The sequence below is a fragment of the Mya arenaria genome, chromosome 6, assembly GCF_026914265.1.
Source record: "Mya arenaria isolate MELC-2E11 chromosome 6, ASM2691426v1".
Lineage (NCBI taxonomy): Eukaryota > Metazoa > Mollusca > Bivalvia > Myida > Myidae > Mya > Mya arenaria.
The window spans coordinates 34490613-34507482 of record NC_069127.1 but is presented as its reverse complement, the minus strand read 5'-3'; the positions used below and the strand labels follow the sequence as shown (position 1 = coordinate 34507482).

The following is a 16870-nucleotide window of genomic DNA, read 5'->3' as shown; positions in this document are numbered from 1 at the left end:
GGATATTTTATATGTCTAACAAGAACATTTTATTTCAGAAAACTGAGAAAATTAAATTCTTACATGATAAGAAGTAATCGGTACCATGTTTTAAGAATCACTTTTAAACCACAAACATGAGAAGTAGAGGACCACTCCTTTAGCAGTTAAATAATAAAGAAAATATGTAATAAGGTATTGTAAAGGCTTACTGAATTGATAAGAATATGACTAGATAACTTGATATAGAAACACTTCAACATTAACTGGCATTGACCAGAAAAAGAAAATAAGTAGCGGTTACGTTCCTTGTTTCTATACTCGATTGTTCAAAATTCACTATCGATTGTCGCCGACTTAGGCCTTTCCGATCAATTGTCGATTATAATCGATCGTCGGCACAACACTAGTTATCTGTCTAAGTTATGTTTATTGATAATACAATAGAAGCTTCGAAGGTCCATAACAACAATAAAAATCAACAAATGCACAACAATTACTTGTATAATTGTTCATATATATTACAAAATAAAAACATAAACCATTTTTGACATTCAGAATTCTCAGCAAATATATTGATACAGCTATAAAACAAGACTAAGCATAAATGTTTTATTCGCGAGTTACATTGTGATGCTTGGTTAGCCATATATTTTGGCCCCATTTGAATGGTTATTGCAAACTGATTTCATAAATGTCATATAAATGTCAGAAAATAAAGAGTTTGTTGTTTATTACCTAAAATCGAACGTAAAAATGCCTAATTTTTAATCTTCAAAGGCCTTAAAACCTGGCATTTTCGCATAGTCTTGTTTTACTCAAATACCCTTTTCGAATAATTCCAATTTAATATAAGGTCGCCAGACATCCGAAGTTTACATTTATGTAAATTGGAAACCCTAAGTAAAGCTACAGACAATCAGATAAATCGAAATGAAACAGACACTTGTCTAATGACTTGCATACGCAGGAACTCGTTGACAGGTATGATAACTGGCTTCAGACAGACGCGTGCTAGAGTTTCAATACGGCACTGATGGCGAGTGTTAATTTTAATTTAACAGCAAACATATTCCATTACATAACTGAAAAATGCTTTACCACACGTAATTAAGAATTCCTAAATCAAAATTAGATTTTGGCATGATAAGCTGCACGTCACTTATACACTAAATTAATCAATATGTAAGAGGGCCGTGGTGAAATTCCAGTAGTGGCCTGTCAGCAAATGATTTTAAGAAACATATGAATATAAGTTGTATAGAAGATATATCGCTAATCGCTAAGCGATTCGAATGTCGGCAATGTGGTTTGTCCAACACTAGTTTAAACATAATATGTCTGATATTGGTGCTATTAATATTCACGATTATAGCATCAGTAGCAAGTTGTAAAATGTGCATTGCATATACTTTGTTATATAAATGTTTCGTCGGAGTTCTTTATGTAAGCCCGCTATTTCATTATTGTTATTTTGGAGACACAATGTGTTTGTATTCTATGAAGTACAATTACCGAGTGTCATTATCAATGCATTTGGAAATGTTTTAAAAAAGGTCATCATTTTATTTAAATATCCTTCAGTCCACCTTTAAAGTAGAGAAGAGAAATAGAAAACTAGCCTCAGATATTTTTCGGATAAGTTTTATTTATTAGAATAAAAAAGTGATTTCAAACAAGTAAGTTCAAACGAACTAGATATAAAACTAGGCGCGGGTGACGAAAACCACGTGTGCGCACTTTATGGTCGCACATTTTGGACAAGGGTTTCCTTCTCTGAAATGGGCTCTAAACATATAAAGGGGGAATGGGTCAACTCCCTTGAACGATTTGGCTATTTCAGTCTAAAATTAGCATTTCAGTGTAAAGTTTGTATAAATTCCTTACCATACTGTCAAATGTTCATATGAATATAAATTATGATTTTATTTGATGTATTATTTTTAGTGGGAAGGAAGTGAGGGTGGAGTGCACTTGGCTCCATATGAATCAAGTGAAAGTAGTTCATGAAGAAAATATAAGAGGACAATGTAATTATCTTGTTGACTATCACGCAAACTTTGAGTTACACCCACTACAATTTATTTCTACAGTTACAGTGGTAGTTCAGCTGCCATACACTACGTAATGAAGAGGAAACATCCTGAACGAACTATTAATTAATCCCATAAGGAGTGCCGGTTCAATCATTGGATCAAATTTATATCGTACTTTACGTAAACGATAACTCACGGTAGTTTAGAGAATGTATTGTTTTCTCATTAAAAAATCAAATCAGCACATTGTAATAAACGAAAGTTTTAAAAACGATGGCATCTGGAGAGGTCACGAGATAAAAATACATTAATTATGGGTTAATACTTTTTATTATTGCCTGTAGTATTTCGAAGAAGGCTTTTTTTCTCTTTCAATCAAGCATATTTATTTAAAAGCATTCATTTGACCCCTTTAATTAAAACAATAGCCTTTTTGTTTGTATGACTCAATGCAATATTAATAATTCAAAAATGGTTGATGGCAACAGGAAAACCTCCACGAAAGCGATGACAGTGTGAAAGCTCAGCAAAAGGCGTTAGCAATTTTGGCAAGAGGGTGTCACATCGTAAGATATTGATTGAACTTGACTCGGCATTTTGTTGTTGTTAGTGCATCACTTGCATCCCCAAAACATAACGCAATATCTAAGTATAATGCTTAGATATAGAGTAGATATCCATTTACTTGAAAAATGGTGTACGTGCAAATTTTCATGTTCAAGCGGTGTTTCTATACAACAAATTTGATAAGAAAATTGTAACATTTATGAGGTTTTATTAAAGGTGAAATAATTGGAAAACTTACCTCAACACTGGAAATATTATTGACAAAGACAATTACACGTTTAGAGGAGGATTTACGAGATATTTTTATGTTCTTTATTTAACATTTTCGATGGCGTTATTTGAATTGTCAGTGTTACTGCATTTTATGGAATAAGAAAAAGGTACAATGCGTTTGAGATTAATTGATATATAAAGTATTAGAACTTGAATGTATTCACAGAATTTAGTTAGGCCATGAAAAACATTAAGTGTGTTATATTATTCAGAGGAGAAAATTAAACTACTTCAAACATTACCGCAATTCATACGGGTATAAATAACTCAGGGCAAATTACTTATTATTCGATGAATTATTTTTTATAAGCGTCATTGGTTTCCGTTCTGTGTATTGAATATTCAACAAAAGCTTCGAAGTTGTATTAACCAATTACTTTATTATTCAAAATACGTGAACCATGTGCGTATTTGAAAACAGCACATTAGAAAACAGCATATTATTTACATTAAAAAAACAAACAAAAAAACGTCTCGCTTAAGTTACAGCGTATGGCCGTTGACAAATATCAATGTAAATCCTTGCTAACCCCATGATATAATTTCAGTATAATAAAAAAGGTTTTTCCTCACTGATTGGTTATGATTTAAAATAAATAAAAACAATCTATGTTTTCATTTATTGTCTTCTTTTATTTTGTTTTGAAATCAGATGTTAAATGACCGCTTTCAAAAATAGAATCTCAAAAAGCTTATGATATTGAACATTTTCTTTCCCTACATATCAAACCTTTCCATACAATTTTAAAGAAGATTGTAGGATCACAAGGCAACAAAAACAATTCATGGAACAAGACAACTGGACGCGGGATTAATTTCCATTCAGTGCGCGTGTGTTTATGCGAAGAAACAACAAATACATGATCTGTTTACTTCTCAGCCGGAAAAATGCCAATTTGGTATTTTTTTCTTACATATTGACAACTTTGAGTGATTTATTGTGGTGTTTATTGTGCAAAGGTTTTTCCAGGGAATGAACGTCTCGAACGACCAGAACAAGTCACAAAATAAATTTACTAAATGATGTCATTTTCAGGTGAAACATTTCTAGATGGAAAAGACGACAAATATATACTTTGTGTTGGTTTCGTCTTGTCATCAATGTCAACATAAAACAATACATCCTGACAAAATGGAAAAGGGCGTAAACGGATCAAACAAATGTTTCTTTTGCAAGTGGATACTGCCAACGAGAACACAAATGTTGCTTTTGCAGGTGGTTACTGCCAACGAGAAAAAAACAACAAAAAACTTATGTCAAATGTATGCCCGCAGTCAAGACAAAATGACTTTAATCAGACGTTTCGTGTTTAAAACTTTGTTTTCCTTTAATGCGTCGACTTATTGCTCTTCTAAACACCAAATTACCTTAATCTACCTTCAGATCGATTATGTTTCCCTTTTTTCGCCCCGCAATTCATAGACCACAAAGATGCCAAATGGGCTGGATCCAGTTTGTTTAACCAGAGCGTATTCATTGACAAACATTTATCCGTCTTTTGACAACGCATAAATTTACTAGCCTGTGTATGTTCAGGCGGCAAACCGTATTAATACCCGTTCCCACCAAGCCTCAATCACATGATTACAGTCTTTGCAAGTCTAATAGTAAATGAAGTAATAAAAAAGTTACCCGATATACCGCTATTTGCTAGGCGTTATCAATAAATGCAAATGGATTTGCTTTGTCAAACAATCGGTTTAATCAGAATATGTCCGATGATGGTGATATTTTTCTAACGATTATGTTTGTCTTACAATTTGTAAGTACGCACTCCGTTACAGTAATGCTATTCAGAAAAACAGTATATATAACATGAATAATATGTACAATCATCTTATTTCAATACCATTGTGTTTAAAAATGCCTTAAAGGAAACGTGTCACAAACGAACAAAAAGGCAAACTCTTAATGAACCCTTAAAGAATCCAATAAACCTTGTCGGTTCAATCATTGTATCTTATGTATGTCGTATTTTCATACAATATACCTCAAGGTTGTTTATATTACAGAAACTGGTTTAATTACTGTAAAGGAGAAGTCACAAAATGAAAATAAAATAACATTGGTAATATCCACTGAAGCTTAAGGCTCATCTAATAGAAATTCTCAACTTCTGTACATTAACAACGAGTCACTTTGTACGGCTGTAATGTACTGTAAACGTTTACTCATGAAACTATGTCCGCGTGGGCGCATGTATGATATGCAATGTCTTTTAAAGGATTGCCCTTGAAGCTCAAGACAGTTTCTGTGTTGATCTTCCCACTTGTTAAACATATCTGCGCACTACTCTTTTTGTACCTACGCACCGCCGACCTGAAAGCGAAAGTGACGTACTGCACTTTGCCGATAATGCCATTATCCGTCTTGTCGTCAGGACAGTCCTGCTTGTGGCAATCAAAGACTTAATCCATCTTTCTGTGGTATCATGTAACTCGCTCTTACACAGTATTTCATGACTGTTCGTTACTCTGTCCGCTGCTATATTCGGTGCTTTGTTCGCTTGATGACGTCCCCGTTTCTACTCAAGCGATTTCTTCCTTTGGTTCAAACAATTTATTAATATTAAACGATGACATTGTTGTGACACCATGTAAACTTACACGATAAAACAGCGCTAAATAATGCATATCTAGCGTTAATAGCAGTGGGAACAATTTGGATATCGTGAATAAGTCAATGTTATCCATATTGATGGTTGAATACTATAATAAATAGCTTCGGACGTCAACATTTTGCAATATACAATCAGTGGGAGAACTTTTTGTCTGCACCTCGTATAAGCATAAACATCCGTTAATATTTTGCCAAACGACAACCGTCTGCTTTTCATTCGTTTTAAGTTACGCCCAAACATGTTTATTACGATTAGCAATGTGGCATCATTTCTCAAAGGACATGCTCTTCAATCAAATAATTCAATCTACTATAGGAGCCAAACTCAATGTTACATCAATTGACCTGTGAATATTTCTTGCAAATCTCCGTCTTGCCCTCAAACAGCCGCCAAAATTGCAAAAACGTTATTCATTTGCAACTATCTATTTCTGACTTATCCTCAAATGGACTATGTAATATCCGTAACAAAGAGCTCTAGTCTGATCAAAATGCAAGCGATCCTTGTCTAGTTAATGAATTGGTAACGTTGCAGTATCAAGGGCGTTTGCGTTGTTTACAAGCAAAATAAAAGACCGGTCAAAACGCTGCAATCGAATCAGTCATTCATCTGTTTTAAAGAGGAATACAAATTGGCAAATCCGTAAAATCTAGTACGAAAAAGTGGTGCTTGTTTATGACTGAATTTCTGAAGTGTCATCTTGCGTTTTATCATTGTCTTGAAAGTTTTTGTTTACGTACTTTCTAGTAACATTCATTTTTCATCTACCATGGCTTCTTATCTTACAATATCACACCAAAATACTATTTATGTTCGACACAAACGATATTACAGCAATTGTATAAAATTTAAAAATGATTTTAGATTTGTTTGAGAAATTGGGTTCAATTTCTTTTTATCCTTTTTTATTCAGAATCCAGCTAAATCCATTTCATTACATTTTAACTACAACTTGCAATACTTGCAATTATGCCAATTAAAACTAATACATTATTGGATGTACTGTTTTGGGATTTTGAGAGTTATGTTTTCAGCAGAAATTACTGTAATTATTGACTGGTTTTGAACATGTAAGCCGAGTAAGTGAATTCATACAGGAGCAACTCAGCGCGAGTATTTATTGTCAATCACTAAAGTTGTGGGTACAACACAGTTACATTAAATATGCATTTAAAAGTATTAAATCGACCTCTTTGATTCCAATAATGGCCAAAATTGGTAAAGCCCTCACATAAAATAAAAGAGTCTAGTTTTAGTACGACTGAATGCAATATTATGAGTCAGACAATGGTTGATGGGAGGAGGATAACCTCCTCGCAAGGGATGACAGTGTGAACGCTTAGCAACATAATAAACGGATGTTTAAGACATATTCAGTCGATGCCACAATTGAAAATAGTGTACACATGTCCCGGCAATTTTGCAACAGAAGGAACTGATGTAAATGACATTCCCAGTCGGTGCCGTACTGCAAAGTGTTGATAGAACATGTCCCGGCAATTGTTACACGTTTGAATCAACATCACTAGCAGCCGCGGTAATGCTCAGATATAAGGTAGCTTATACCTGATAAAAACGCAAGGATAACCATTTGCTTTGAAAAAAGATGTTACTGTAAATAGTAATGTAATATAAGTTCTGTATAACTGAATTGATCTAGAAGATTGTTATGTTTGTGTGGTTTTATAAAAGTTTAAAATGACGAAAGCGTTTTACTCAACATGGGAAATATTATTGAAGAAGTCACTTACAGATTAAGAGGAGGGATTTGGGGAGACTTCTATGCTATGTCCCGAATTTAACTTTTTCAATGTCGTAACTTTTATTATAAGTCTAACATTATTTTATTGAATAGCCAAATGCTACATTGCATTTAGGATTAATACATTAATAAAGTATCACGACTTGACTGTATTCACAAAATTAAATAAGCTCATAAAAGACGGCAATATATTGAAAAATAGATTCCTTTTCAAACATCAATGATATTCAAAAGAGTAAAAAGTCATCCGTTAAATTGTTCATTATTTAGTGCGATATTTGTTTAATGTTATCGGTGGTGTTGGGAACCGGACAGAAAAATTACTATCGATAATCGGTTAATGAAACCGATGAATGATCAATTAATAATCGATTTAATCATTATTTTATTATATTTGGTCATCATATTAAGGCATACAGACACAGTACATGCACCAGTTTTAAGCACCAATGTTCCCGTACAATATTGTTTGTACCTTTCTTTGTATAACTTACATTACTCATTCAGAACGCGACTATCTTTTAGTGATTACAAGTTACTATAACATAACATAAGACCACAGGCTCTAATTTCTGTCTTACATTTAGTATTGTAAACATGTGTAAAATGAACACAAAGAAAGATATCAATTTCTTTTAAATAATCAGTCTGTAACAAGTACAACAAGCAGCTGGATATTCAATATGTCTAACAAGAACATTTTATTTCAGAAAACTGAGAAAATTAAATTCTTACATGATAAGAAGTAAACGGTAACATGTTTTAAAAATCACTTTTAAACCACAAACATGAGAAGTAGAGGACCACCCCTTTAGCAGGTAAATAACAAAGAAAATATATCATAATGTATTGTAAAGGCTTACTGAATTGATTAGAATATGACTAGATAACTTAATATAGAAACACTTCAACACTAACTAGCAGTGTCCAGAAAAAGAAAATAAGTAGCGGTTACGTTCCTTGTTTCTATACTCGATTGTTCAAAATTCACTATCGATTGTCGCCGACGTAGGCCTTTCCGATCAATTGTCGATTATAATCGATCATCTCCACAACACTAGTTATCTGTCTAAGTTATGTTTATTGATAATACAATAGAAGCTTCAAAGGTCCATAACAACAATAAAAATCAACAAATGCACAACAATTACTTGTATAATTATTCAAATATATTACAAAGATATATACATGAACCATTTGTGACATTCAGAATTCTAAGCAAATATATTGATATATATTTAGATATACGATGTACAGAAAAGCTTATGTTGTGTTATACAAAAAAACGTAATGTTACATTGTGATGCTTGGTTAGCCAAATATGTTTGCCCCATTTGAATGGTTATTGCAAACTGATTTTATAAATGTCAAATAAATGTCAGAAAATAAAGGGTTTGTATTAAATTGCCTAAAATCGAACGTAAAATGCCTACTTTTTAATCTTCAAAGGCCTTAAAACCTGGCATTTTCGCATAGTCATGTTGTACTCATATACCCTTTTCGAATAATTCCAATTTAATATAAGGTCGCCAGACATCCGAAATTTACATTTATTTACTGTAATCGGAAACCCAGAGCAAAGCTACAAACAATCTGATCAATTGAAATGAAACAGATACTTGTCTAATGACTTGCGCACGCACGGACGCCTTGACAGGCATAACAGGTTACAGACAGGCGCGTGCTAGGGTTACAATACGGCACTGATGGCGAATATGAATTTTAATTTAACAACAAACATGTTCCATTAAATACGTGGAAAATGCTTAACCACACGTAATTAAGAATTCCTTAATCAAAATTAGAACTTGGCACGTTGGGCTGTACGTCACTGATAAAATATTAAATCAATAAGTTAGAGGGTCGTGATGAAATTTCAGAAGTAGCCTGACAAAAAAATGGAACATATGAAAACAATTTCCTGTTGTCTTGGAATCTGCAACATTCTCTGTAATCAATTCAGGGTGCTATTGTATATGAATATACTATCGAAGCCATGGAACACCTTAAAAGTAATTTTTGAAGTCAGGTTAATGATTTTAATTAGTTAAGATTTATCGTATCTCGCAACATGTCCAATATGATTTTACTATTTTCGTGTTATTCATCAAGAATTGGCAAAAAAGGAAATACTGTTGGTATTTGCATTTGATTTCCATGATATCGAAAAGAATTGGCATGAAAAAGCGATATAGAACGTCATTGGTGTGCGTGTCTGAAAGACGCCTGTTAGCGGATATTGGCTGCTACAGAAGAGAACCTGACGCTAGCGAGTGACAGAGTAACAGATTGAGTTCGCGAGGAGACTACCGTGGCAATTATAAAGGCTTGCCTAATAAAGCAAAAGAAGCAATTTAATTAGAGGTTTTGTAAAGGAATAACGGGACGTTCGGCTTCGTCTCTTACGGATTTATGAGAATTTAGAATTAATTTGTCGGTGTGGTTACCGCAACGTGTCATCATTCAGACGTTTCAGTGTAACGAAGCAAAACTAATGGAAGATAATATTAATAATATATTGATTTCTATCAGTATTTTACGCTACGTTTGTTTCCTGTCTGTTACTTGCGAATAACGTAGAGGAATAGTCTAAGACCGGCTGTGATTGTTAATGATCCTATATCAAGAACATTAGTTAAGATGCTTTATTAGAGATGAGAAAGTTGTATAAATTATTTTGTCACGGAGAAAGAACAATTGCAAGGGATTTTGTAATGTAATATGTATGTGCTAATCTGCGGAATTTGACAACTTGTTAAATTACTTAGGATACTCAATTACCTACAATTTTACATTTTAACGAGAAAATTACATACCATGGAACCGCTACGATTCGTGCCTCATATGAATCTATCTTTACAATTATCCAGCAACGTAAGCGCTCAAAATCAGTCCCTCCAAAGTCAAGATGGCATCATTATTGAACAATATCTCGAGGCCTACATGGGAGAAAGAAGAAGAGATATGGTGTCCGTGGGGTTTCTCACGTTCGTGTACGTGCTAATATTCTTTACAGGTATATCAGGGAATGTATGCACATGCATTGTGATCGCCCGGAACAACTACATGCATACAGCGACTAACTACTACCTCTTTAGTCTGGCCGTGTCGGATATGCTAACACTCATATTTGGTAAGATATTTTGAGTAAAATAAAATACTTTATAAATATACGAGGTCTGTTATAAATAATGCAGCCTTTAGCTACACAATATGAATATTTCGGAGAAATTCTGAAAGTAATGACACAAACATATAATTTAAAAAAAAAATATAAAAAATAATAAATTTATAAATATATATATATCTCATAGACGATATTTGGATTGTGGAATAAATTGAGAAATTGAGTAATTGCATTACGAATCAAATTAATGTATCCCCGTGATTAAAATCCCGCAAATATAGAGCTCTTCGTTGGGACCACACAAATATTTATTGAAATCCAACATCAGAATTAACAAACACATTTTGTGTCGAACATAAGTAATAGTTTGATATTATTTTGTGAGAGAGAGTGTGTTGACCGGTCTACCATTTTGCATGTCAACAAGTCATGTGCTCTTCATACTGCAACGAATATAATTTCTAGGCAAATAATACCTATGAATTAAAAAGAGACGGATTTTTTGCACGTATATCAGACTAGAACATCACTCTTCGTAAAAGCTATTACTATAGTCCATTTAAAGTGACACTCTTATTCAAAATCAATACATACACATGTATATCAAATATCCATTGTGTCTGATAAACATTTAAGTACTCACTAAATAATACATTAATGAAAAATATTAATTACTGATGACAAGACTTTTACCGTGTATTAATAGCAGAAAGCGCAAAAATATTAAATGATTGGTGAATGCTTAAAGATTTACTGTTGTCTACTATAGTCTCATAAGGTAGAAGTACCGCGTCTTAAGCTAATTTCTTTCAAATTAAACTCGGTTTCCTTCATAAGAACCATTGTTTTCGACATTTATTCATCTTTTGTTTGAACATTGAAACAAAATTATTAATTGTGGTAAATATTGTTTGGGAGTAAGTGTGCATCTTTAAGGTTAAGACAGAATTTACTTTGTTTTGTCCGTCGGATTCTGGCTGATATAAATTGAATCGAGATTTCGAAATATATCGAACTATTTATTCCAATTTGCTATAAAAACAGGATTAGGCAAAGTCGAAACCTTTTTTCTTTGCTAAATATGATTAGAAAGTTTACCCTGAACAAATTGAAATTACCAGAAGACTTCAATTATTGCAAGAAAAATCGGAAGGGATTTGCAATATTAATTGTAACCCGGCAAATGTTTCATTTGTATTCATGTTTCAATTTGGGATGTAATCAGAGGCATACGGTAATATGGTTTGGCGTTGTTTGATGTTCTGTGTTCTGATTTATAATTAGTGTTATAACTTTTGATGTTACGTCATGAACTAATAGCGTTTAAACTGTACACGCGTGGTAGGATCTTTAATGAACTTAACGTCATGAATCCTGAAATTAGTATTCATTTTATATAAAAAGAAACCGTAGCAATCATGGTCATTTCGTTCGAAATTTATCAAATTAGTCAAGGTTCGTTTCAGACAGAAAAGGTGTCTTATAAACTATGTTTTAAATGACGACTTATGTATATTCTCTGTTTATAAGATGAATCCACATTTTTTCTCAGTCACATTACAATTGATTTAAAACTTTTATCATTGAGCAAAGAGCTGAATGTGTCATGTGAAGGCAAGATCTCAATTAAGGTTTTTAATCAAGAACCTTGTTCTCTATCATATTCTATCATATTCTACATACATGATGTATGATTATCAACACTTAAGTCATCAGTTTTAGCTTCACTTTATTAATAAGACACATCATGATAACGAAGATTTTATCCAATTATTCCAAGGTCGAATAACAAGTATCTGTTGATCTTTTGCGCCGCAAGGTTTGATAATATATAATATTATAATATTATAATATTTCTAAAATGTTAATCATTTAATCAATTACTGCAAATTATCTGTAAACAAAGAAGTTGTCAGCTGCAGTTTCGTCTTTTTTTCAGAAAATACATATGAATTGCATTTTCTGATGAAATCTTTAATAAACTGTTGATATTCACTCTAACTATGTTTATTTACTCGCTATCTCATAGTCGTTGGGACATCGGAGAAATATTCGATGCAGCGAACAAAAAGTATATAATTAACTAAACCTAAAATTCAAAACAAGTTCAACATAACCAGAACATCAATAGAACAGGGTTCGACATAGCTAGGTTCGACTATATAAAGGAATATTTGTTCACGTGTCTTGCATTTGCTTAAAATGACTCGTGTTTTCATGGTCTGTCTCTTTTTCAGGTCTTCCAACGGAAGTATATGGAATTTGGGAAGCGTATCCATGGATATTTGGTGAATCTTTGTGTGTATTTAAATCCTTCCTCGCTGAAATGACGTCATATGCTTCAGTTTTGACAATAACAGCGTTTACGATTGAACGCTACGTAGCAATTTGTCATCCAATAAAAACTCAAACTCTTTCAAATTTATCACGGGCGATGAAAACAGTGTTCTCAATATGGATTATTTCTTGCTTGTTCGCATTACCCTACCCGATTTTCACCCGGGTTTTTCCATACATAGTCATAAACGGAACGGCCATTCCGGACTCATTACAATGTAATATTCCCTTTGAATGGCAGAGAGGCATGTCTTACATGTTCCAGATATCTACATTCCTCTTTTTCGTGTTTCCAATGGCAGTGATAATCATCATGTACGCATTCATTGGATTGCAGTTAAGGCGTTCACAACTCGACTCCAAACATAAATCAAAGACAAGGGCAAGGAGGGCCGTGGTTCGAATGCTTGGTAAGGAAGTTAAACGTAAACAACTCACTGATGTGAACACACTGATTTCTTTCTACGCGTCTTTTTTATCAGTGTCTATAGAAAAACTGTCTGGTAACAAAAAGCCTTGTCAAAATCTTTGTTAGGAACAAAAAATATTAAGTCCTTGGAATATCCTTTTGAAAAAAAAAGACTTAAAAGGTTTAACCACAAAATAGGAAGGTTTTCTTATAGCTTTTTAACGGTTTGTTTAGACTTTGCTTTATTGGTTTGTAGGACAATTTAAAGACAAACATGAAATAGCATTAAACATCTACATTTAAAGCTTTGGTTAATATTCTATATATAGATAATAAATCCTTGAATAAAATGATCGTCTATTTTTGCAGTTGCTGTTGTTGTTGCCTTTTTTGTCCAATGGGCTCCCTTTCATGCTCAACGCTTGATGACGTCATACATGCCTCCCGAGAATTGGACACCGGCCCTGATACGATTCCAGAGCGATCTTTTCTATGTGTCTGGTTTGTAAATACTATTTCGTCTCATAAAACAACTGCAAACAGATAATACCTAAATGAGCATTATACCATCTACATGTGTATATGGGAAATAATGAAGAATGAAGTTTGTGTCCCAATATAATAACCAATCAATTAATGAGGTTCACATCAAATAAAACAATCATAAAATGTGATATAAACGCCGCCGTAGCATGATAAAACCAGTGTGCTAAATACTGTAGGAACTTTATTAGCATTAAATGAAGTTAACCCCCATTTTTCTATTTTCAGGAGTGCTGTATTTCTGTAATTCCACAATAAATCCTATCCTCTACAATTCAATGTCAAAGAAGTTCCGTCTTGCCTTCAAAAGGACTTTATGTCGTTGCTGTTATTCGTCAGAGGAACTGCTGGAGGTTAATGGGAAAACAAAGTCCGTGTATTGCTCAGACAAAACGAACGCTCACGCGACAAGACAACATCCGAACGTCATTGCAAGATTGTCGTACGTTGACATCCCAGGTAGTAAGCTCAATAGTAGCTTTCTAAAACCGGATGTTTACAGGGATTCGCATTACCTCAATCTTCACAATAGGTTATCTCCGACAAGGTGCTTTTATCAAAATGGCTCAACAGGAAAACTCAACGGCTCACTATACAGTGTTGACAATGAGAGATGCCAATTAAGTCCTACAAATGCTGTTCAAATTAATGGTTTTGCGCCTCGAGCAGCTGGGCTCAGATACCAGAATTCAACAAACAGCAGCCTTGTCAGCTTTGCGGATCTTGAGTCGGATTCAGTTATAGAACTGAAGTCTCTATCCAGCTGTAGTTGTGGCAGTAATACAATGCTGAATTCAAGACTAATCGCAGCATCGGGACGAATTACAAACAATAAAAGATCATCGTATTTGTGAATTCAAATTTCAGATAACGCGTTGACAATTTAAAAAATATATATTAAAAGCTAAGTCCAAATGCTTTAATGAATCTTTCTGCAATAGTTATACCATATGTGACGTCGTCAACGGAAATGAGTCATCTGAAAGAAAAGTAACATCTTTATAGCTATACCTCTTACGTTGCAATTTTACACGTGGCTTCAATTTTGTTTTAAATAATTTATCTTGATTAAATTTATTTTTTGTTTGTATATTTGATTACATCCACAGGAGTGCTTTCGCCATGTAACAAAGTCACATAATGTACAACATGCCAAATATGCTATATGAAGTCGTGATTGTATTTACCTTTTATTTTTGGAAGGAGATATTTTGTGATATGGTATCATTTTCCGCTTTGATTGTTACACTGATTATAGACAAGCTAATAATGTCATTTATATTTACAATATAATTATTTCTTATAAAGAATTAAACAGATAAAACGTTAATATTTTCAAGGAACATATATTGAATTTGTTGTCTCTTCGTTCATTATTCGACTGTTAATCGCATGCACAAAATACCAATGCAAATTTAATAACAGTTAAAACAAAGTCCGGAGAGTAATACATAATTACAATTAAACTTCTACGTGAATTTTTCGTCACATCGGGTGTACAATCAGTATTCGGAGGTATCAGAAGACGTCACATCGAGGATAACACGGGAAAGCATATGACGTGATAATCGAGCAGTACCTCGAGGCAAACATGGAAATTTAAATGACGTGATAATCAAGTAGTAACTCCAGGTAAATATGGGAAAGCAGATCACGTAATAATCGTACAGTACATCGAGGCTTACATGGAAAAGCAGACGTTGTTATAGTCGAGCAGCACAGTAGGGTGTCTAGGGTGCTCATATGGTCAAATTACTAGGTTTAAGTAAGCCCAGGACCACTACCTGAATATACTGACGGACATGCTGACAAATATTTAAGTGCTTATCAAACCAGAGTGAAATGTAACCTTTTAATAATGTACTAAGAACAACAAACCTATTACTTTACATTTAGACGAAACAATCAAATATTGAATTCGTGGGATTTTCACCGAGAGAGCGGGCATTGAAAATAAAACGCAACATTTCTTTTTAGCTTAAAACAGTAAAGATCGAAGTCCAATACAATTCTGATTACATTATTAAAATCGAAAATAAGAATATTGCGCAATTTCAAGAATATTCTCTCAGTAAAATGTAAGTTAAAGGAAGTACTCATCGAAAAGTTGATTTGTATACCTGTTTTGTTGCGGAAGTCGTCAGAGACAAACAGTAATGTGGTTAAGCGTTGTAAGATTCAACTTCGCATTCACAAGGAAGCGTTTTTGACATTGTTTAAAGTAAACTAGCAGCGGTCGCTTATACTTTTTATTTTTAAAATCTGAAAAAAAAATATTGCGATTATTAAAATATAATGAAAAGTATTTGTTTGTAAAAAAACAACAAACATAACATATATTCGTGCTATTAAATTGCACTTCGAGTCATCATAAAAATAAAATGCGAAAGAGATCAATTTTATACACATATTATCGCTGTAATTCATGGCTATTTATAATTTTACCCATACGATGTAGTTTTGATTTGACGAAATGAAAATATATTTATTTAACATTAGAAAATGGTATTTGAAAAATGAATTTCATAACCAACATAGTAAAAGGCGGCAGCATAAAAGTAGGATAAACTTTAGTTTTCATAATATATAAAGGCCACATTCATAAAGGCATTGTTTTCATTCTTACAAACAATCGTTATTTTCAATTCAAAGGAAGTGTATTGTTTATATTTCAAAACAAGAACAAAAATATCAGTAAGGATGAAAACAACCTAGTATTTATCTCCGTTTTCAATCTTAATGACTTCTTTGTTTCTAAATGTTTACATTTATTGGCATTATTCTTTCAATACAAATTCCCTCTTTGGACGCCAGTAATAAGCCAGCATAATTCTGCGTATTACGTTATCTGGAAATATCTCCAATAGACAAAATACTCGAAAACAGAGGGTAGTGTGCAACAGCAACTAAATTGTCCAAGAGGTTAATACTCATATCAACCTTTGATATCAGTTTTGACTTTTATTGTCGAGCTTTTCGGATAGGGACTGATTGCTTTTTATTCGATGTAAGCCATGTCAAACAACATCAATCAGACTATCTTCAAGCTCTTTCTTGTGCATAGAGAACATGATGCATTTTAGTCTTCCAAAACTTTGATTGCAATTCTTCTTATTTTTCAATTTTAATGCATTTTTATGTTTCATTCATTTGGCTTTAATAAATAAAAACAAAATAGAAGAATGATTATGATTTGTGTACAGTTTAAATATTAGT

General features: G+C 33.1%; 1 protein-coding gene across 1 annotated transcript; it reads left to right on the top strand.

The window, feature by feature from the left end:
* The first annotated feature begins 10055 nt into the window (after positions 1-10055).
* Positions 10056-14508, top strand: LOC128237741 (pyrokinin-1 receptor-like). Its single transcript, XM_052953324.1, has 4 exons — positions 10056-10371; positions 12603-13112; positions 13481-13612; positions 13883-14508. The coding sequence occupies exons 1-4, from the start codon at positions 10056-10058 to the stop codon at positions 14506-14508; spliced, it is 1584 nt and encodes a 527-aa protein (XP_052809284.1).
* Positions 14509-16870: the final 2362 nt, after the last annotated feature.

What these genes read in the sequence shown, in the direction of transcription:
- LOC128237741 (XM_052953324.1), top strand. Translation starts at nt 10,056, where the DNA reads ATGGAACCGCTACGATTCGTGCCTCATATGAATCTATCTTTACAATTA. An exon ending in TATGCTAACACTCATATTTG is followed by an intron (nt 10,372 to 12,602) that starts GTAAGATATTTT and finishes TCTCTTTTTCAG; the next exon opens with GTCTTCCAACGGAAGTATAT. An exon ending in GGCCGTGGTTCGAATGCTTG is followed by an intron (nt 13,113 to 13,480) that starts GTAAGGAAGTTA and finishes CTATTTTTGCAG; the next exon opens with TTGCTGTTGTTGTTGCCTTT.